Here is a 24,667-nt window from a genome sequence, read left to right on the forward strand (position 1 = left end):
TAATTTGGTTGTCGTAAATTGAATGTTACGGTTTATATAATTTAGTGTTGATTTGAATACCAAAAGGTTATCAAGTGTCTCCTTCCAAATGATAAAACAGGTATCTTTTCCAGTTTTCTCTATATAATGGTGGAATGGATTTCACAGTTTTCCCCTTCCTACCAGTGCAAAGATACAATTTCTATACAAGAACGTTTAAATGAAGAAAATTTATTCATCGAAAAATATAGAACACGTCTAAATCTGCACGCATAACCAACTTTGATCTCTATACGTACTTTAATTCACTAAAACATACCCATCACTGTACGTATTTCTCCATACTTTTGAATTTTTGTATATATATATATATATATATATATATATATATCCCCCTCACCGAAACATGAACAATTATCCCTTCTGTCCACAATAATAACAATAACCAATTACAAGTCTAGAACTCCGCATACCGGAAGCCAGCAAGTGTATGGGGTCATCAGGAGAGAATGCGCGCCGTTTCGGGGCCTACCTCTCGATGGCATCAATGCGCACCGGGCCCCCCTCACTGATATGAGGCCCCGCTTGCTAGATCAACTGGTTATTAAAAACAAAGCTCAATATTTCTCTAGCCATCGCTCATTGTTTCATTTTAACCAAATCCAGTGGCTAGCCTTCTCCACTGTATTTTGGATATCACTCATGATGCTATTTACTTTACGATAAGTTAGGCCTAACGATAACAGCAGTCGTCTCACACTGTGTCCTACAAACCCTCCACATTCAAATTCGATTCGAAAATGCTCCGCTTTCCAGCCTGCGTCTTCACATTTCTCAAGGAGGTTTACATAACGGTCAATCTTTCGAGCCAGCGCGGCGTTCATATTATCTTCATGAGGAACCGTTAACTCAACTAGATTTACAACTTTTCTTCTTTCACACCACATTAAAATGTCCAGTTTTTCCGTAACTAAAAAAAACGTATTTAATTCATAATCGTTAGTCCGACAAATTATACATTTTGTCGGACTAATGATTATAGATGAAAATATATGTGTGTGTGTATATGTGCGTATGCGTGTGTGCGCGCGCGCACGCGTGTGTGTTTACATATATTGAAGACAACAGACACAGTACCATCATGGGTCAGGAACTACATCGTATTAAGAATGGCTGCAATGCAAGTAAAAGACTGGAAGAAACTTGTCATATATGCAGTCCAAAAGCGATCCGATGAAGAACCAATGAAGAAGCTTTATATAAATTCAATGACTAGCTGGCGCTGAAGTATTTTGATGTAGTTAGAGTTAATAGCAACGTGGATAATTAATAGGAAAAAGTATCCCGTTCACATACAATTAGCGAGTATTGCATTCTGGGTCTCAGCGTGAGTTGTTTATGGAATTAGCTGATAATTGGGATAATTTGGACGATTTCTGTCAAGCTGTGTATCTCAATGTGCATAATGGAGTAATGATATGAAATACTTTATGAAGCGTAAATACATCCGAAAACGTATTTGCTTAATAGCTTTCTTATTCATGTGTACATTTTAATTTAGTTGTTGCTATAGAATTTTATGTTAAAGATTGTTTTGATATTATTCAGGTACGGAGGGACAGCGGCTATGACTTTTGTAGGATCTTTTAAATCGGATCTTTTAATGTAGATACGTTGATATTCCAGTAGTTGTTTGCTCTTTTTGTTTTTTTCTCTCTTTTGTTTGATAGAATTAAGAGATTGGAAGATTACTATCTATGCACTGATGAAGCTGGGAATCACGGCATTATTAAAAGGAGATTATAAATGAAAATCCGATAAATTTAGACATTTTTTAATAATAACCGAAGAATATTTTGTTTAGCAAAATTGCTCACATATTTGCTAATTCAAACATCTTAGAAAATAAAACATGTGTGATAAAAATGCTTTTATAACAATCGCGTCTCCGTAATTTAACGGATGTAGTGGTGTGATAAACGATTTAAAAATATCGAAACACCACTATATGCTTAAGTAATAAATTGATGCTTAGATAATAGATAACAATGCATTATGCAGTGTTTAGTTTAAAGTAGAGTTTTCATGTTTATGTCTTTGAAAGTATGTGTTGGGAAAAGGATAAAAACTAATCTTACCGCAATAATGACAGAACCGTTGGCAGTGTGATAGCCCCCATTTGTAAAGCGATCCATGACATACATCTATCTTATAACCGGCGCAATTTGGATCTTTATCGTGACAGTTTGGATATGGGTCTGAAAAAAAAATGATATTTAACATAGTGAATCGCAAACTTAGAAGTATGATAAATGTGCCTCTGTACTTATCAAATTAGGTTTTTAAGAGATCCAAATTCAAATTTTGCAGGGATTGCTTCGATTGGTAATGAGCACCGACTTGGGAGAAATGAAATGGAGTTTAAGAAAAAAGGAACATGATGACAATAATTTGGGCATTATGCCATTTGTTGAAGGAGAAGGGGGTTATATAATGCAGTAAATTACTGGTACTCCTGGCAGCATTTTAGACCAGATGTGTGAGGTCCGAGACAAAATAAGGAAATAGATTTAGTCCCACATCCAATAACACCGGCCATCCATGTTGTCGATTAATGTTATTATGAAGCTAACATACGTGTCTTTGTCTCCGAAATCAATTATATTTCTAATCAATATTTAAAAAGAGAGAAAAATACAATACAATCTACTTACCAGGTGTGCTTCCCGTAAAAGGTACTGGAATAGAAAATAATGGGAGAAATTATAAATTACAAACATTTCGAATATTTAACCAGGTTTACTTTCGGTTATAAAAAATGAATTTGTACGTATTACATTCTCTATTCTGCATGTTATAAATTATTAGTTTATTCTGAATGTTATACATTATCAATTTGTTTGCAAACAAGTGGTACCCAGAAGTTTTGAAACTCTTTCAGGAAAGACATTTATTGATTTCAAAGAAGTACAAAATTCTAATTTCCTTGTTGCGTTTCGGCCACTTCGTGAAAGACCCATGGAAATCTTACATTATTTTGACTTGTTTTTATGTGTATGTACATTAAGAAAGACTGCGGTGTTGAATCGTAGTATGAGAGTGTTGAATCGTAGTTCAAAGGGTTAGTGAAACAAAACATTTCAGAAGTACTGTTCTAGAATTAGTAAATTTGATCCAGCCTTGAGTGCATGATGAGTATCGAGATGGATAGGTCATCGCTAAAAGCTAATTGGAATAACCTATTTTTCATTCCGAAACCCCACTAATAACATGGATCCTTACATTTACGACTTCTTCCCTACGCCTATCCAACCATTACTGACACGAACTCTTTCCATGTAGCAAACTGTCATTGTGAATACTGTCTATTGTTTAAATGAAGTATTCTATCCTCCTTGCATGATTCTCATTAAATAAACGTAAACAAATTAAATCTTGCAGCGCTCAACATTTGTACCACAAACTGGCTCTATCCTTATCCCTCTGTCTTTTCCCTGGTTCTCTATTCCACTAAAGTGGCTCGAAATGATGGTTAATCAGTTCATCATACGTTAGAACAGATACATTTCATAAAGAAAATGATTTGAAGAGCCAAACATAATTGTTTAGTTTCGGTTATCTTATTTCCTTAAACATTCTTGTATAGTTCCAGAAAATAATTTTGCTATAACAATATTACAGCATATATCTACCCAGTGTTCTCTTTATCATTCAGCGATCAACCGAGTGAATTGAATTCGTCGAATTTGTAAAACTAAAGGTCAAGATGAACAAAGAGATATTGCTTCACTGAAAATTATATTGTATTACATTATACTTCGTTATATTATATATTTGATCAAGCATGTATCAGTGTTAATGTGATAGTAAATTGCACACTAAACACAGGATTATTGAACAGTAACGTAATTATATTACAATTATAGTAGCGTAGTAGTAATAATAATAATAACAACAACAACAATATTTGATGGGTTAAGAGCTTGGATTTAAACAAACGTAAAGTTGGTCTTCCACAAATAGCTAACTTAAGAAGATACATTCCCAAAGCGAGAATAAAGGCAAAAAAAACCCAAAAGAAATTGAATACTTAATGAAAACACAAGAAACAAATATCAAAAATAAATAAAAGAAGCATAAATCCTAAAGATACGACTCACAGACGCAAAACAAATGAAAGTGTATGTAACAAAAAAAAAAAAACTAAACCCAAAGATATCTGCATAGTATTGGCCATGAAAAAATACGAAGAAGAAGATAACAATACGGATGCGCAAACACAACTGTGTAAAACTGCAAATTTAGAAACAAATTCGATAAAATCACGAAAGAGAAAATTAAAAATGAATTATGAAAAATATATTTATCTTATAGGGATCTTGTTATGTCCAACCGACATTTATTTTTTACATAATTATCATTATTACATATAAAATACTGGACTAACATCCATATCTGTTAACGAAGTCAGTGTTTAGGACAAATTGTCGGCACTCGGTCGCTTACGACATCGAGGGTTCCAGTTGATCCGATCAACGGAACAGCCTGCTCGTGAAATTAACGTGCAAGTGGCTGAGCACTCCGCAGACATGTGTACCCTTAACGTAGTTCTCGTAGATATTCAGCGTGACACAGTGTGACAAAGCTGACCCTTTGAATTACAGGCACAACAGAAACAGGAAGTAAGAGTGAGAAAAAGTTGTGAGTTGTGGTGAAAGAGTACAGCAAGGTTCGGGATTGATTAAATAAGTACCAGTTATGTACTGGGGTCGATATAATCAACTTAATCCGTTTGTCTGTCATTGTTTGTCCTCTCTGTGTGTAGCCCCTTGTGGGCAGTAGAGAAATAAAACTCATTCCTAGTGTATTTGATGTATTGTATATAAATTATACAATACATGTAGAGCTTTAGGTGTTTTCGCTCAATAAACACTCACAACGCCCGGTCTGGGAATCGAAACCGCGATCCTATGACCGCGAGTCCGCTGTCCTAACTACTGGGCCATTGCGCCTCCACTTAAGACAAATAAGCGTGGACTAAACAACAAAAATGGGATGAACCCACACATACCAAATGTTTTACAAATGTGATCATTATGCACAAAAATATTCTATTTTTATATCACAGAAACACGAACAAAAAAGAACTCTTGAATACATACAAAACAGAGCGAAATGAAATAAATGAACCGAAACCAAAACGTATACTATTTATGAGCAAATCAGTAACAGCAGAAAAAAACACTTCGCAACAAAAGCACTATCAGATGGGTAAGGATGTATAATAAATTTCATAGTGTGAGACTATTGTGTTAACTATACTATTGAAACAACACTGAACAACTTTCTGACGTCATAAATACGGTTGCCTTCCGTTGGTCCAATCATTGTCTAACATTTTAAAGAAATTCAAATTTTGAACTTTAGTCATGGAGCGACTGTTATGGAAGCGTTCAAGTTTCTGTCATTATACTTCTAGAAAGAATACTAATAAACAGGTAAGAGAAACATTCATGTATATGTACATACAGGTATACGTAGGTAAGTAACTACGTACTTAAATGCATACACGCTAACATATCGGTACAAAGATTTAACGTGTGCAGACACGTGGAAATAGCATATGAAACACGTGTTTAATGTTTTAAAATTATATACAATACATCAAATACACTAGGAATGAGTTTTATTTCTCTACTGCCCACAAGGGGCTACACACAGAGAGGACAAACAATGACAGACAAACGGATTAAGTTGATTATATCGACCCCAGTACATAACTGGTACTTATTTAATCAATCCCGAAAGGATGAAAGGCAAAGTCGACCTCGGCCGAATTTGAACTCAGAACGTAGCGGCAGACGAAATACCACGAAGCATTTCGCCCGGCGTGCTAACGTTTCTGCTAGCTCGCTGCCTTATAATAGGAATGCATTTGAGGAGAAATTATACCCTTGAAGAGAAAATAGTACAAACACTTCAACATCGTAAAAGAACAAAAGCTCATCTGTTATGGTCATATTCGAGGATACAGAGGATTTGAAATTATTATCACGGAAGGAAGAGTAGAGGGCTCTAGATCAAAAGGCAGGTAAAGAATTCAGTGGATGAATAATATCAACGTTTGTTTGGCCCAGAGTGACAAAGCAGCTAGAGTAATCCTGCTTGATCGGTAAGACATCCGTTGAAGAGTCACGACACATGACGATGACGACAACCAATAATACATATATATATATTACTACCATATATATATATATATATATATATATATGTAGGCGTAGGAGTGGCTGTGTGGTAAGTAGCTTGCTTACCAACCACATGGTTCCGGGTTCAGTCCCACTGCGTGGCACCTTGGGCAAGTGTCTTCTACTATAGCCTCGGGCCGACCAAAGCCTTGTGAGTGGATTTGGTAGACGGAAACTGAAAGAAGCCCGTCGTATATATATGTATATATATATGTGTGTGTGTGTATGTTTGTGTGTCTGTGTTTGTCCCCCAACATCGTTTGACAACCGATGCTGGTGTGTTTACGTCCCCGTAACCTAGCGGTTCGGCAAAAGAGACCGATAGAATAAGTACTAGGCATCCAAAGAATAAGTCCTGGGGTCGATTTGCTCGACTAAAGGTGGTGCTCCAGCATGGCCGCAGTCAAATGACTGAAACAAGTAAAAGAGTATAAAAGAGTATATATATATGTGTGTGTGTGTGTGTGTGAGTGTGTGTGTGTATTACGACCATATATATATATATATATATATGTGTGTGTGTGTGTGTGTGTGCGTGTGTGTGCGTGTGCGTGTGAGTGCGTGTGTGTGTGTGTGTGTAAATATATATATACATATATATATATATATGCATGTATACGAATTTGTCTGTCCCGAAGATGGAGCCTTGTATCTCTGTTGGAAACCGGTTCCCTCATCAGTGGAAGATTCATAATAATTAAAAAATAGAAGAGACATACATACATACAATTAGTAAATAAAGACGTATTAGACCCTCATCAGAAAGTAATAAGCATAACCTGGAATTTTCATCGAAAATTTTAGATATACGAAGCACCTAATCTCACTAAACATTGTCTCTGTATAAATATATATACCCTTCGGATAGCCCGTAGGACTTGAACCAACATCTAACTTAAAGACGCTATAATTTATAACTTTGTCCTTTATCTGTTTAATAATCCACATTTTCAAAAAATAGTTGTGCACACACACACACACACACACACATACACATAGCAAATCCGCAGAATTTTTTAGAAAGTCTATAATAATTCTTAACTAGTACACGGAATGCTCTGGAAAGACATGATTATAGGTAGCCCCCTGATGCTCTATTGGAAAAAATAAGTTTATATTTCACAGTGTTTGAGTGTGAATGTGGTGGATATTGTTACTAGCTATTATAAATTAAAGGTATACTTACCACAAAGGTTACAATGTTGCGGACAATTGTCCACTGTCCAGCTACGTAGATTCTTGTCACAAGGGTTAAACGAGAACTTAGAGCAATCCGTCTTATCTCGACAAACACCAACTGAAAATTAAAGAGTTAAAAATGTTCAAATATATATGATAGTATTTTCTGTAGTGTCTGTGGAGAGACATTCTCTTTTGATGCCTCATAATTTAACACACTCAGCGTTAAAATTTCCACTTATTTCTTTTTTATTTTTCTAAGATTTTCAGTGATTCTTGCAACCTTTTCAATAGAGTCAAAACTATTGAAAAGGTTGCAAAACGCAACGAAAATTTTAGAAAAATAAAAAAGTAATAAATGAAAATTTTACCGGTGAGTGTGTTATAAGGCACCAAAAGAGAATGACTCTCCCCAGATACAACATAATATGCTTCAACACACGAACTCACATAAAGAATTTTGCAAACCAATTCCAAAAACGAAATATGATAGTATTCATATATATATATATATATGTGTGTGTGTGTGTGTGTGTGTGTGTGTGTGTGTGTGTGTGTGCACTGTCAATACTATTCTTGTTAAAGAATATTATATTTGTATTCCGCCATATGTACTGAGTAATCCTTGAATTTAATGTTAAACTATTTTTATTATCACAGAATAATTAACATTATTGACACGGATATATATATATATATATATATATATATATATGTGTGTGTGTGTGTGTGTGTGTGTGTGTGTGTGTGTGTGTGTGTGTGTGTGTGTGTGTGTGTGTGTGTGTGTGTATCAAATATCGATAGAGAAATGCACACTAATTATACAATCAACACACACACGGAAGTACGACCAATAATAACAAATTACATATCAAATATTTTTACGTGCATGTGTGTTCGTGAGGAAAAAATGTATATCTTTCACACACACATATACGCACACAAACGCACGCACACACATTAATATATATACTGAATCAGTCTGAAATGTAATAGAAAATAGGCCAGTTTGCAGACGTTATGTCCAGATCACAAAAGCTAAGTTTGAAGAGAATAACAGCCATTTCCATTGATTTCTAGATAGAAACATATAGGAAATAACACTTACTAACCAAAGACAAAAATTCTAAATTTTGTTTCAGTGTAGTAACAAGCTCATGCAGCCAACTGGTTTGTTAACTAAGAGGGTAACTAATCGATCGTTTATTTAATTTGATTGATTAATTCTCAGCAGATTCAGAATATGCCTGGAAGAGAGAGGATATATCATTGATGAGATCGTGAACAGCGTTGAAAGGACTTTGACAAACAACTGATAAATTGTTTAGCAAACGGATTAAACAAACGATCGATTATTTAGTTGGTTAGGCAACGAGCAAATAACTAACCATAAAGGCGCTATATTGAACCAGTGTTTGTGTTTATTATTGGTGGAATGACCCGCCCAACAAATAAAATTTGTTTCAACAAACGACTTCACATCAAGAATCTGGCAAACCAAATACAAATAAGATGTATATATATATATATATACATACATACATACACACACACACACACGCGCGCACATATATACATACATATATATATATATATATATATATATATATATATATATATATATATATATATATATATGTTGTTGTACTTGGGGATGGTCATATTGCCAGTTTAGCCAATAAAAACACACGCACTGTATATTTGGTGTTAATTTGCTTCAGCTTTATATTACATTAATCTTAATATATATATTATTTAATAAACACAGTATATGTATTTATGTGCTATATTAGCTTAATGTGTTGAGAGCATGCCAGACAGTGTTTTTTAACACGTCCAGTGTCCTAGCACTATCGTTAGACATTGCCCACATGGCATAACAAACTAAAAATGGGCTGACAGGATGAGAGAGAAAGTGAGAAAGGTGAGAAAGAAATGGATATAAAAGGTGGGAGGTGAAACAAATCGGATAACGAAAAAGAAATCAGAAAGAAGCAAAAGTAGGAAATTAGAGTTATTTCTCTTTAGACTGTAAAATATACAGGAGAGGAAAGTACTTTCTAATTCGTCAACAGGAACTTTCCAATTCGTCACAAGAACTTAGCCATGTGCTTACAACCGCTCAAAATTTCGGATCTAAAATTTCGGATCTGAGTTCTTTCAGCTACGCATAGCTTACATTTTTTTTTTATCCGTTAACATATGGTGTGGATTTTTCGACTATTTTCTTCTTTATCGTATGTGGTGTGGTGTTCAATTTCAAACCCCATACGTGACTAGCCAACTTATTAAGCTTTACATTTGTCCCTGTACCGTAAGGAAGATATGTGATTAGCATTTTTGAATTTGCCTTCACATAGTCCGATATAGCTCTTCTTATCTGTTGTTTTATAATCTAGCATTGTTGTAACTTTTGACTCATATGTGACGGATTTAATCATACGTTCCTGAGTCTCGACAGTTACAACTGGGAGTAGACCTTTGGAGTTGGTCTTGTGTAATGATAATCTTCATATTGGGGCAGCAGTTATGATAATTTTACTGAGCGCTTGTTAAATATTTTTTTGTACCTGTGATTTTCTAAATTTATTTTTTAGACCACTATTGGCGAGGGCATTGTTGTAGTAGGGGGCAACCTTATCGAAAATTTCTTTAGAGGAAGAGAGTTTAGAAAATCTGTTACTAATGTTAGCTGTCAGGTTTTTAAATAATACAGGAGGGTAAGAAAACTGTTTATATAGGAAAGTGTTTCGCTGGGCTTATGGCAAGGTTTATAAGAGGAGGAATTCAGGTCTAGGGAATCATCTAAAAAACAACTTTAGACAGATTAGTAGCGACTGTGATTTTAAGGCCTAATTGACTGACGGTAAATGTAAGTTGCTTCCTAAATTTATGTAGGGTATGACCATCACAGCCATGAGAAAACTAAAGCCGTCGTTTCAATATAAAACAACGTCATGAGATGGGTACTTAAATCTGAATGTGCTTAATACAAAGAGACCCTCTAGATCGCAGACGTCAGCACTATCGTACGACCCCATTGATACATCGAACAGTTCATCATTATCCGACTTTTTTTTACCCATGCTGAGCCCTTACTAAACAGTAGTGTTTTCCTCGCATGTCTGATAAAGTCCAGGTCTATAGGATCTATATCAACATATGATTTAGCAAACTCGATGGCTTTATCAGCACATGAATCTAACAGAACATAAATACATATGTGTTTATTAAATAATATCTTCTTCTCATATATATATATATATATATATATATATATATATATATATATATATATATACATACATATATATATATATATATAGTGTGTGTGTATGTGTGTGAGAGACAGAGAGAGAGTAAGGGAGACAGACGGACAAATTTTAAGATTGGAGGTAAGATAAACATTTCCAGTGAGTTGTATGAAGATGTGAAACGTGAATTCATTGAAATTTACATACCTGAATAACCTGTTGTTGTTTCAGTTCGCATGATCGGTCTTGTAACTCCGCCTGTTAAATATAGACAATAATAGAATATCAACACTACTCTTAACTGCCTCGCGAATTTCTCGGATGCTACTTTCAATTAAACAAGAAGTAATATATCTCAGTAAATTAATGCTTTCCATTCTCGTATTTATAATCCAATTCAGATCGATTTGTGTCTACTTAGGAGATTAAACTAAGCTGGCTTGTCAGTTTTGCTATGTTGATTTATTATTCGCATGCCTTTTATTACATATTGCTAATCCAGGTATTTCTCGATGTCATATTCTAACATGTAGCGTTGTCTCCTTCTTCAGATTTTCTTTCTGTTTCTATTAGCATTGTCTGCTTAAAGTAGATTACATTTAAATGAGTCAAAAGGAAAGTCTAGCTTCATATTCAAGCAAATCTCCCTCTCCCCCATATATATATATATATGCACGCACGCACACGCACGCACACGTACACGCACGCACACACACGCATATATATTATACATGCATATGGATATATGTGTAAATATATAAATATATACAAAATGGACATATGGTTATGCATTGGGTATACATATATATATATATATATATTCATATATATGTGTATGTATATTTATATCCATGTGTATATATATATATATATACATACATAAAAACAAGTTTTATATAACATAATGTGCATGTGTGTGTATGTGTGTGTGTGTATGTGTTGTGCGTCTGTATTTGAATATGTACGGAAGTTACCGAGAACTGACTGAAATTAATTGCATTAATTCCAGTGCATGTACCTTAAGATTTAACCGAGATGCTAGTGAACAGTTGACAAAATTGACTAATAAAACAATAATTTTACTGGGTCATATAACGGTTTCACTTCGAATCCTTTTAAATTAGGTTTTAATAATTATATCAACGATTTCAGAAAAACCCTGATCAACTAATACAACTCGATATGCATAGTCATATGGGAACTGAGTAGCAACAACTTATCAAACAGCCTAAAGGAAAGCACCGTGCCTAGGGTTGAATTATACCTTGATACCAAATTCCATGTAAGGTTCGGCATCTCCAGGATGTTGACAAACCAGTTTTATAAAAGCCTGAGTCATCAATAAACATGGAGAAATATTATAGTTATCTAAGTATAGAAACTCATCAAATACATATTTCTTGACCTCGCAATTGAAATATATAAGTATGCCAATCTACTTCCGTTGTATACCTTATATACCTACTTCAATTTACAGTAAATATTTAAACTGCCCCACCCACTATTAATTGCTCCATTCTGCATAAAAACCTTTAAGGTACCCTTTAACTCTCAACTGAAACAGCCATACGCAAACTCCACCCCTAAATGCGAACCATTCTTCTTTCCTTTGAATGAAGTAATAATCTTTAAATCTTTTAAATCTTTTTCGTCCTATTTGTAATTCTTTCAACTGCTTTTCACTGTTATTCATTTTGTTACTTACAATATACCTTGTTTAAGAAGTATTAACTATAATACAAAGTAACTACTTTCAGCTATTTCTTGCTGAGCGTTTCTCTTTTGTCGATCTATTGTAAGCATTTACATGTTGATATATGTTTATCCCTTAACCTTTGCACGTTTGTATGGATAATCTTCAAACTTTTATATCTTACAGTTATATCGCATAATTTATAGTTTTTCATTTACGAATTTTCTCTTTACTGACATTCAACTAGGATAGACTATCTTTCATTCAGTTTTAATTTCCATACCGGATAATAAATTCCATATTGAACTAAAATCTGAGTGCCTTGTTTCCCTTGTTTAAATACATGGAGTGAGATTTAAATATCCACATTATATATATATATATATATATATATATATATATATATATATATATATATATATATATATATATATATATATGGAGGAAGGCCTTTCGTTTGCATGTAGGTGGGAGTTAGAATACACTTATTTTAAACCAATCTAAAAATAACAATGGAACATTTACTGAGAGTCGAGTTGAAGTTATTGTGAAGACTAAGTTGTGTCTGAGGCCTCAGAATGTGTATATGTGTGTGTGCTTGTGTATGTGCGTGTGCGCTCGCGTGTGTGTGTGCATAGGTGTGAGTATATGTACACGCAAAGGAAAAATATGTTGAAAGGCAAAGAAACAAGGAAGTCTACATACAGACGTTGCAGTAGTTGGCACAATTTTCCAATATCCAATCTTGAAACGAAGAGTCCGAGCAAATGATTTTCCCATACTTAACACAAGTTGGAATTTTGTCATTACATAGAGGTTGAAGTGGTGTACATTCAAGAGAGCTGCAGCATTGATCATGTGTGCTGTTCACTTCTCTGCAGTTTGATGGGATGTCATAATAGCGCACGCACCTGTGAAATGATAAATATATCAATTGTGTATAAGAAAATTATCAGAATTATTTTCTAATGTCTCTATGAATTAGCCCTGGAAAAAATTTGAAAGCGTATTGAGTTGCATTATTGATATCAAATGAAAAACTATTCGTTAGTGGTGCTTTAAAAAGGTTTATGTCAGTGCAGCGTTGTCAAATTGGCGGCAGAGTGGAAGATATTAGATTAGTACTGCTGAATTAGTGGGACATTAGCTGAGGTTCATAAAGATGCCTGACCTAGTGGCTAGCGCGCTGTATTCCCAACAGAGAGCTCGTGGTTTCGGTTCAAGAACCTTGCAGTACATTGTGTTCTAGAGCAAAAGATTTGATTTAATATTGATTTGTGATCACTTCGACATCTGGTGTGTGACACATCATGCACAGGTACAAATAATGTCGATTTGATGGAGAGGAGAGACAGGGCACAAACATTTGACCATTGTAAAGAAATTGCCTGTGCAGGTTGTTCAGTAAAATATAGCAGAACTTTCATTTGTCGTCTACGACAGGAAAGTACACGACGACCTGAACTTACATTAGTTTAGCAGAGTACATAACTAATGTTTCCAGTCTAGTCTATACATGATCACTTCAGCAAAGCTATTATCTGTTGAATTAAGATCTTCTTTTGAGAACAGTTTAAGAGATTTATATTTAAGAGATGAGGAATTACGTACATTATTTACATTATTTACATTTCACGGATATTTGTCCTCATCTTGTTTGTTTTTAACACAACGTTTTGACTGATATACCCTCCAGCCTTCATCAGGTGTCTTAGGGAAATTTCGAACCTGGGTTCTCATTCCTAAGGTATTTTTTGATGCTATTATTATTATTATTATTATTATTATTATTATTATTATTATTATTATTATTATTATCATCATTATTATTATTATTCAGATCACGGCTTGGAATCGAACTCGGAATCTTGGGGTTAGTAGCCTGCGTAGTAGCCCGCACTCTTAGCCACAACGCTATATGCCCACGGCATATGGCGTAGTGGTTAAGAGCGCGGGCTACTAACCCCAAGATTCCGAGTTCGATTCCAGGCAGTGACCTGAATAATAATAATAATAATAATAATAATAATAATAATAATAATAATAATAATAATAATAATAATAATAATAATAATAATAATAACAACAACAACAACAACAACATCAAAAAATATCTTAAGAATGTGAACCCAGGTTCGAAATTTCCCCAAGACACTTGATGAAGGCTGGAGGGTATATCAGCCGAAACGTTGTGTTAACAACAAACAAGATGAGGACAAATATCCGTCAAATGTAAATAATGTAAATAATGTAGTTTAAGAGTTGTCTCTGTATCAATGTCTCCGTATTAAAAAGGGATTAGATCAGTGGCGTATCGTGGAATGTGCAGGATATGTAGACGTATAGGTCGGCTACTTCATATGCGTGTGTTTGTTGTAGTCAGAGGTTTGTCACTTTTAAGGAAGGGACTGGCCAATACGGTGACCTCAGAAAATGTCCAAAACCAATGCTGCGCTACTGGATTGATTACCATCCACTTCTTCACAACTCCTAGTAACTCAATTAATTCTTCTATTGATTCACTATATTGGACTATATTGGACTATATATAGTCCACTATATTGGACTATATATTCGCTATATTGGACAGTGCTGGGATTATTGTCTTCAAGAGATTTTGTGTTTATAAGGCAGCAAAGTCACAGAATTGTTAGCACGGGTCGATAAAATAAATACCAGGTTAGCACTGAGGTCGATGTTATTGACTTGCTCCTCCCTACGAAATTACTGGCTTTGAACCGAAAATTTGAAACCAATAATATATTTTAGTTTGTACTTTTCTAGGTATATTAAGACATAGACTCAACTTGTCAAATCAACAAATAATTCGCTTAAAATAACTCTCTTCAGTTCTTGCAGGGTAGAGTTTGCCTATCCTTATTTTACATATATAATGAATCACGCGAAATTATTTATTACTTAAAAATCTCCTTTGTACTCTTAATGATATGGTTCATTTAAACAAACCATAGTAGAAACAATGGTGCTATGGTCTAAGTTGTGACAAGAGCGAGCTGTCTAAACAGTATTTAGATAAACAAAGATCCTGCTCTTAGCAGCGCTAAGCTGTACTATAAAACGTGGTTTATTTATGAATACGATTATTGGATTGAACCGAGGAGTTCGGAATCTGGATAATATACATTAATAAAGGTATCTATATGTTTAAAGAATGATGGTTGAGTCATTCGACGCGAAGACCAGACTTTATACTAAAAATTAAACAATTATTGATTTTAGTTTCTTTCAGTTAACCTCAATCATTTATGAGTGAGCTCTGATCTTTCTTTGAAAGAAATCACAATACAAAATATATAAAATAAATAGAATTGCTGTTCGAATCGATACTACTGTGTCTAGGAAGTAATCTGTTTTATCGAAATAACAACAGCTGCTTCCAGTAGTAAATTTAGCGTCTTTTCGAATTCATTTGATATTTTCCTAATATTTTATAAAATAAAATCGTTTTCTGTTTAGCTGGTTATTTTCGCTGATTGTTTTGCTGAACTTCCGTTTATTATAAAGCAAATTATCTTTCAAATACTGGTTATCTCAATAGCCATAAGCACTGCGTAAAGAGGAACAATATTTCCAAAGAAATATATTACACGATTTCAGTTAATCATATTATAGATACAAACAATCGATAGTATAACAAAAGTATGACATGTACCATTTATATAGGCTAGTATTTCTCCCGCTCCCCCTCTCTCTCTCTCTTTCCTCCTTTTACCTATCCAATTCCACAACAGCTTATATTACAAAAACTGAAATAAAATGTTAATTTACGACTTTACTAATGAAATTTGGTCACTATGTTAATAATGTAATTAGCCATTACACTTACAAATTAAATCATTTATGCAAAATATCGAATTTCAATTCAGTCACCTGATCTTAGTTTTATAGGACATGGCAAATAAGTTGGCACAGAGCCAGGAATATGTGGAACATATTGAAAAGTTACTCAACTATCATTAGGGAACTTATATTATCAATACTAAATGTAAGGCTATGTATACAGGGTGCGGTGAATAAATTGTCGTCTAAATTACGCAAAACTTAAAATAACACTGACATCTCATTTTAACAGATATATTTACTAAAATTACATAGAAATATCTTGAAATACTAGAGAGTAAATTTATTCAATAAAATGGCCAATTGCTTCAACCACAACCTCCAGGCGACTTCGGAATCTCCTGCAACTCTTTTGGACGGTCTCCTTGTTTAAGTTGGTGAATGCTGCCATAATCCTTGCCTTCAGTTCATCTTTGGTGTTACAAGGAATTTTGTTGGTTTTGTTGGCCAGATTATAGCGGTGATGTGGTCACACAAATTGTCTGGTAGCCATGGCTGGGTTCTCTTGCTTGTGTGGCATGGTGCAGAATCCTATTGCCAGACATAGGGTCTTCCAGTAGCCACCTTCTTGAGCTATGGCAGCACTACCTCCTCCATGCACTTAATGTAGGCCTCTGTGTTGAGTCTGAAGCTGTGTGGGAAGATGAATTGAGGCATAACGTCGCCGTCATTATTGATCACTCCAAACACCGTGATTTTGACTGGGTGTTTGATTTTTATCACTTTCAGTACATGTTTTGGGGACACTGCACGCCAACGGTTGTTCTCTGTGTTCGGCATCTGATCTTTACAGTAATATTTCTCGTCTGAGAAGGACTAAAGTTTGTTCGGTTGGACGGGATGCTTGAGTTTGTTCAAAAGTTTCGTAGAGCAGTCTTTCCTCTTGTTCTTGATGGTTTCGGATAAAAATTGGTCCTTTTTCATCTTGTATGAGGAATACCGGATGTCTTCATGCACCACTTGGAGGGATCATTATCAATCATGGCCTAGATCTCACCAACAAATTCTGGATTTCTTCTCTTATCAGAACGGTCAGAGTGAGTTTTCCGAGCTGCCGTACCTTCGTAATTACCATTAGACTAATCCAGCTCTTTCCGAACCCTCTGAAATGTTCGTGCCCATCGCACCCTCTATATAAAATTCCATGATGTGAAAAATATTACATGTAAAAGAAAAGCAATTCAATATTGTAAAAAAGTATATTTTTGGAATCCGAACATAGTACAAAATTGTAATTTAGCAAATATGAGACGGATCATCTAAGCAGTTGGTACCACATAGTTGAACAATTTAAATTTTATATGGCAAATTTTATATGTTGAAAATAAATAGATAGTTGATCTCAAATTCAAACTGTTTAATTATCACATGTTTCAAATGAATATATGACTTCATTATTACGTTTTAGGAGCTAATTTGATTATATAAAATTATTAATTATCACTGACTATGTAATATAACTAAAATTATATTAAATCGCAATAGACTCAGTTTAGCAGTTAAATCATTATGAGAAATTCATATGACGCAGTAAATTCGACGTTGTACATCATTATGTATTTTGTTAAATGCATTAATTAATAATTAATTCTTTATATATTATTGGTTTCAAATTTTAGCAGAAGACCATCAAATTTTGAGGGAAAGGGATCTGTCGATTACGTCGACCCGAGTGTCAACTGGTACTTATTTTATCAACCCTAAATGGATGAAACGTAAAGTCGAGGAAATGCCACTAGCATTTTCCTCGGCGTGCTTAACGATTCTGCCTGCTCACCACCTTAATTTATGTATATAAATATATATTTAATCACTTGCTTATTCGCGATAAATTTATGAATTACTAAATGAAATCGAAATATTTCTGATAATAATACTACCTCCAACTATCTGTAACAGCTCTCCTCTTCTGCAAAGTGCCTTGTTAAGACTTACTTCTGTTAAGGCATGCATACGTTTTTACTGTTAACAACTCAATATCAGAAACGAGCAACAAATCCATTTAAAAAAAACCCTGCTAAGAAAAAAGTGCAACTTATTTTATCAAGAAACGTATTCCACCCTAGAGAAGCCAATAAACATTATGACATGGTAGGGGACATTCTTGTTAAGGTAAAATGACACATTGTAAAATTGTAAGAAGTTGTAAGATTAGCGTTCGGAAAATAGCAGAGGTCCTGACTCCTAATCATCAACTACTCAATACGGACTCACAGAGAGCATATATATATATATATATATATATACACATATATATATATATATATATATATATATATATATATATATATATATATATATATATATATATATATATATATATATATATATATTTATATATATATATATATATATATATATATATATATATATATATATATATATATATACATATACATATATATACATATATGTACATATCAAAAACATCGTAAAATACCTTAGGAATGAGAACCCAGGTTCGAAATTTCCCCAAGACACCTGATGAAGGCTAGAGGGTATATCAGCCGAAACGTTCGTTGATAATAACAAACAAAATGAGGACAAATATCCGTCAAAAGTAAATAGTGTACATAATTCCTCGTCCCTTAAATATAGAACTATATATATATATATATATATATATATATATATATATATATATATATATATATATATATATATATATATATATATATATATATATAATCTTCTTTAGTATTTCAATTAATCTTCCTTATTTCGTTTCATAATGAAGCCTCATTTAAAAATTTGTATTTCCTATTGATATCGATAATTTCAATAAATTTTTCCGAAACGATTTAGCTTCAGTATAATTTATTATTGAATCTATTAGATCTCCAACTATTTCGTTGAAGAGTTTATTTAATTTATCGTGAGGCTAGTAGCCTATAATGTCAATTATATTTAATATTTTATACGAATTTAGATTATGTAAAATTTTTGAAACTATATTAATGTTCTTTCTTGATAATCTAATATCTATTATCATTAGGAAGGCATTAACATCTATTCGATATTCGTCTATATCTTACATAGTATTTTTCGAATACATGTATATGTGTGCTTAATGCTATTAATGTTTCTTAGGCTTCATGTGGAATTATAAATGCAGTATTTACAAGTTATATAACTATCTTTAAAATGCCATAAGGCATTTTCTTGTAATATTGTTATTGAAAATTAAGTGCATATTCTGTCTACTTTATTTGAATTTTCTTCATTCATTTAGTAATTACATATGTGTCATTATTATATCTCTGCAGACGACTGATTCACCTATAAGTATCAGCACATTTTACACCACACACACACACACACACACACACACACACACACACACACACACACACAACACACATTTATGCACATATCACACGAGGTGGCCGAGTGGTTAATGCGGCAGACTTAATTATTTGGAGTTTCATCGGATGCTTTCTAATGCCATCCACGTCAACTTAACATTTTTAGGCGCCAGCATGGCTGTGAGTAAGAAGTTCGCCTGCGTTGGTCAGAGTTTTCTTTGCACTGCTTGGAGTCACGACATCAACGTCGTGAATTATTGAACAAGTGAAGCACAACTACAAGATAAGACATTTGTGTTTTGAGGATTTGTTGCTCGTATTTATTTATTTTGCCGAACAAGAAATCTCCACTGATATCCGAGCATTTGTCTGCCTGTAGTTGTGTTTAAAGTCTCACTTAGCGGTAAGAAGTGCGTTTTGGGGGCGTATCCCTCCTCCTATAATTGTGCTTATTTTTTTTTACCATTTTTTGGTGAAATTTTCGTGTGACTGTTTTGTGCCCTGGATTACCAAGAGGATTACCGAGTTGGCCAAGAGTACCTGGACGGCCAGAATAGTTTGCTGTGTTTTTCAACTGTGTTTTTTGTCTCCTTCCTTCCTGCATTTTTATTTTTTGTTTTTTGAACTCTGTGAACTTTTGTTTTTTGTAAACTTTTTTCCCCCCAAAAAAAACATGGCAAAAACGATAAACAACACTACGTTAGAGTGGGAGATTGTCCCACCTAAACAATGGATGAAAGAATTTAAAGAGAAGACGGTGGTGTTAAGGACTTACTCAAAGTCGCTCGACACCATCACCCTCTTCAAAAAGACTCAAATTGAAAAGGAGTTGGCAGAGTATTTGCCAACTATTAAATTCATCTCCAGGTAGGTAAGGGGGTCAAATATGCAACGGTGTGGTTGCTATTTGACACCCCTGAGAAGGCTTGCAAATTTTCGAGCCAGCACTTAGAGGGCAAAGAGATTTTGTTTCTTCCCACGTACGGTGGGAAGAAGTTGACAAGAGCTTGAGTCTGCGGGTTGCCACCCGAGACAGAACCCGAGGAGATAGAGGATATTATCCGCTGGGGCTGGGTGGCAGCGGATCCAAGTTGCTTAATGTTAAAATTTTGCCGGCGGCTGATTGGGTTGGGTCAAAAGCTGTTTTGACTGTGTGGACCCAATCAGCTAAGAATCTGGTTTTTCCAGATTTTTTGAAAATGGCTGGATGCAGGTACACGATCATACTTGAGGGACGCCCCTCCAAGTGTTACCTATGCCTGGAACCGGTCCACATTGAAAAGAACTGTCCTCAGGACCAGAGTGGGGTCCTGGAACAGTTGGTTGTAGAAGAGCCGCCCTCCTCCTACGGAGGCAGAGATGGAGGTAGTCGAGGAGGTAGAGACCTACCCGGAAAATATGGAGAAAAAGAGGAAGAAGGTGGGCAACAATGGTTGCTCACCGAAGGACCCTAAAGCTGAAAAAGAATGGGACAGTGCCGGCGGTTAGTAGCACACTGCTGGCTTGTCCCGAAACCTCGTCAGTGGGAATTGTGCCACCGTCGGAGGAAACTGTGGCCTCCTCCCAGTAGATTTCAAGCTGTAATTATTGCTCGTAGAATTCAAGCTGTAATTACTGCCAAACGGTCCTACCACATATAAAATATATTTTTTTCAAATTTTAAGGTGTTTTAATTATTTTGTCAAACTCCTGTATGTAGTATATAAGGAATTATTTTGCATTTTTTTTTATTATGTACGCAAGGATGTTGAAATTTATTGAAGATCTGAAGTGTATTAATTGCCTATTGTGAGAACTTAGATTACACTATACAAATAACAATGCTATTAAGAAGTTCATTTCGCAGGAACATAGTTCTAGGTTCGATCGTACAATATGGCATCAAAACTCTAAGTCGACTGAAGTCTACTAAATGAAATTGTGTTAACGAAAACTATGTGGAAGCCCGTTGAAAGGGATGTATTTATTGTGGTGTAACAAATTTAATCTATTGCTAGTTTAACACCACTGCTTGGAACTTAGTTCCTTTAACGCTGTCGCAAATCCACTACTACTACTACTACTGCTTAGAGAGAGCCTCTGCGTGGCGAATGTCTTAAAAAGTAACGGCACGTTGGAAAATGTCTTAAATATATAAAAATATATAAAAGGATGGACGAAATCGTCAAGTCAGGAGTGTCTGTGAATTCTAAATTTGTTCGACCAGTGTTGAGCAGAAATTAAACGTCAACAATAGGAACCCATTTTAATAAGAGTCAACGATCGTGTGTCAATGACCATTCGACCTATTAGAAATAATAGCCGAAAGTCATCTTCAAATCATATATTTCAAATCATACACACGCACACATGCAGGGAGGGAGAAAGAATGGTGCAGACAGACGAGAAGGACGGGGAAGGAGGTAAATGACGCAGATGTTATGGGAGGAATTATACAAATGAGAAATTTGTTTAATTACTTTCACTTTGTATAAGCACCAAGAAATTAGATAAAAGGTAAATTGTAGTTATTACATATAAGCTATAAATTCTGATATTACTTATGATGGCAAAATTATACTTCCAAACTTAACCATCATATGACACTTTATTATGTATATATATATATATATATATATATATATATATATATATATATATATATATATATATATATATAGGTATGTATGTATGTATGTATGTATGTATAAATGAAAAAACGCATTGTAAATAAACAACGTCGTATATTGAGGTTACAACCGCACGGGAGACAGACACGGAAGTTTCCTAATTCTTCATCAGTTATCAACCAAAATGGTGATACTCAGTTTCGCACCATTAATGATAAGACTGAGAACTTCCTATATTGGTGGTGCCTGTGAAAGTGACAGAGAATGTCGGGCCTCAAACAAACAAAACAACACAGAGTGGACATACGAAAGTTAAAAAATGTAATTTAAGACGATGGACAAAAGACGAAAGAAGTAGAAAACAAGCAAAATAGGTCCTTTGGGCTAAAAAGACAAGAATGGTGGGTAATGTTTAGAAGAAATCCTAAAGGACATGGAAATAGCAAAACAGAAATTTTTTGCGGCCGGTGTGAAAAAGATAGACAAAGAAGGAAAACTGGCCTTGGGTCAGGTGTCAGCAGTAGGTAGATATATATATATATATATATATATAAGCAACACGGATTTCAAAGGTGATTGTAGTACGCACGTTTCATGCTACTTCAATTTATTTAAGTAATGCGAGTCTATGTCAAGATGGACTTATGTATTCTTCCTCACATTTGGATTTTTATGTATTCTCTCTCCCACTCGGATTTGAAATGTTGCCACAGTTATAATATGTCTTTTCTACAGTAATTTTTCTGCATTTTCGTGCAGCTGAAGATTGCTCTTCATATTGCATTTAAGGTAATGCTCGCATTACTTAAATAAATTGAAGTAGCATGAAACGTGCGTACTACAATCACCTTTGAAATCCGTGTTGCTTATTTTTTTATTTTAATCACCTATCCTTTTGGGATGCGATATTCGGGTGCCTACGCATAAGTAGCATATTCAAGCCTTGAATCTATATCTAAACCGTCTATATATATATATATATATATATATATATATATATATATATATATATATATAAAGATATATATATATACACACACATAAACACACACACAGAGTAATGTGTAAATTCTAGTCATTTTATATCTGTAATCCCCCGCATATGCATTGTTTGTTTTGGGTTTCGTTGACTACACAGTATAGTAGGGTCAGTTGGGCACCATCTGTGACCAAAAAGCACCATGACACAATTCACACTGTGAGAAATTTGGAAAAGACATGCTGTACTGCTTGGCATTTATGTCGAATAGGATCATTTCAGAGTGTTTGGGTGTCAATCTGAGGAGAGTGCAGAGGATTTGGAAAAAGGTGGATAAGTCTAATGGTGATTATGAAGGTATAGCAGCTCAGAAAACTCATTCTGATCATTCTGATAAAAAAAGAACTCCTGAATTTTTAGTGAGATCCAGGCCAGGATTGACAATGATCCCTACAAGTCAATCAGGTCCATCACCAGGGGCACGAGAGTGTCAGCGTTTCTTATCAGACAGGCAGTGCATAAAGACATTTCGCATTCCTCAAACAAGGTGAGAAAGGACCAAATTTTATCCCAACCCACCAAGGACAAGAGGAAAGATTGCATTATGAAGCTTTTGAACAAATTCAAACATCCCCTCCAACTGATCATGCTTTGGTTTTAAACAGACGAGAAAAAATTCTGCCAGGATCAAATGGTGAACACACAGAACAACTTTTGGCTTGCCGTGTTCCCAAAACATGTACCAAGAGTGATAAAAATCAAACATCCAGTCAACGCCGCGGTGTTTGGAGTGATCACTAGTGATGGCGACGTTATGCCTCCATTCATCTTCCCACATGGCCTCATACTCAATACGGAGGCCTACACCAAGTGCCTGGATAAGGTAGTGCTGCCCTGGGTAAAGAGGGTGGCTGCTAGAAGACCCTGTGTCTAGCAACAGGACTTTGCGCAATGCTACACAAGCAGGAGAACCCAGTCATGGCTGCCAGACAATTTGTGCGACTACATCACCGCTAACATCTGGCCACCTAACTCCCCAGGCAACAAACCCCCTTGATTATTATGTGTGTGGCGCAGTTGAGCGAGAGACCAACAAAACTCCTTGTAAAACCATAGACGAACTGAAGGCAAGGACTATGGCAGCATTCACCAACTTAAACAAGGAGACTGTACAGAAGAATTACAGGAGATTCCGAAGTCGTTTGGAGACCGTGGTTAAAGCAAATGGCGATTTTATTCAATACATTTACTCTTTAGTGTTTCAAGATATTTTTATGTAATTTTGGTAAAAATATCTGTTAAAATGAGATGTCAGTGTTATTTTCATTTTTGTGTACCTTAGACAACAATATATTCAGTGTACACTGTATATATATATATATATATATATATATATATATATATATATATATATATATATATATATATATATATATATATATATGAGAAAATGCTGACAAAGGAATAAACGATTATCTTATGAACTTCATTAGCTGAAAACTGATTCTGCCATCAGATGCAGAGGACTCATATTTGAGTGTTTGAATAACACCTTATAAC

At 34.6% G+C, this 24,667-nt stretch overlaps 1 protein-coding gene across 1 annotated transcript in view; it reads right to left on the reverse strand.

The window, feature by feature from the left end:
* Positions 1-24,667, reverse strand: part of LOC106875429 (collagen alpha-1(XII) chain) — a 161,995-nt gene that overhangs the window by 2,354 nt on the left and 134,974 nt on the right. Inside the window, exons 35-39 of the mRNA XM_089351166.1 lie at positions 13,059-13,264; positions 10,868-10,918; positions 7,414-7,524; positions 2,694-2,717; positions 2,118-2,237 (exon numbers count right to left, since the gene is read on the reverse strand). Coding sequence (XP_089207292.1) covers positions 2,118-2,237; positions 2,694-2,717; positions 7,414-7,524; positions 10,868-10,918; positions 13,059-13,264 — 512 coding nt within the window. The remainder of the gene's footprint in view (positions 1-2,117; positions 2,238-2,693; positions 2,718-7,413; positions 7,525-10,867; positions 10,919-13,058; positions 13,265-24,667) is intronic.

The sequence above is a fragment of the Octopus bimaculoides genome, chromosome 4 (assembly GCF_046866305.1).
Source record: "Octopus bimaculoides isolate indiv1 chromosome 4, ASM4686630v1, whole genome shotgun sequence".
In the NCBI taxonomy this organism is placed as follows: Eukaryota; Metazoa; Mollusca; class Cephalopoda; order Octopoda; family Octopodidae; genus Octopus; species Octopus bimaculoides.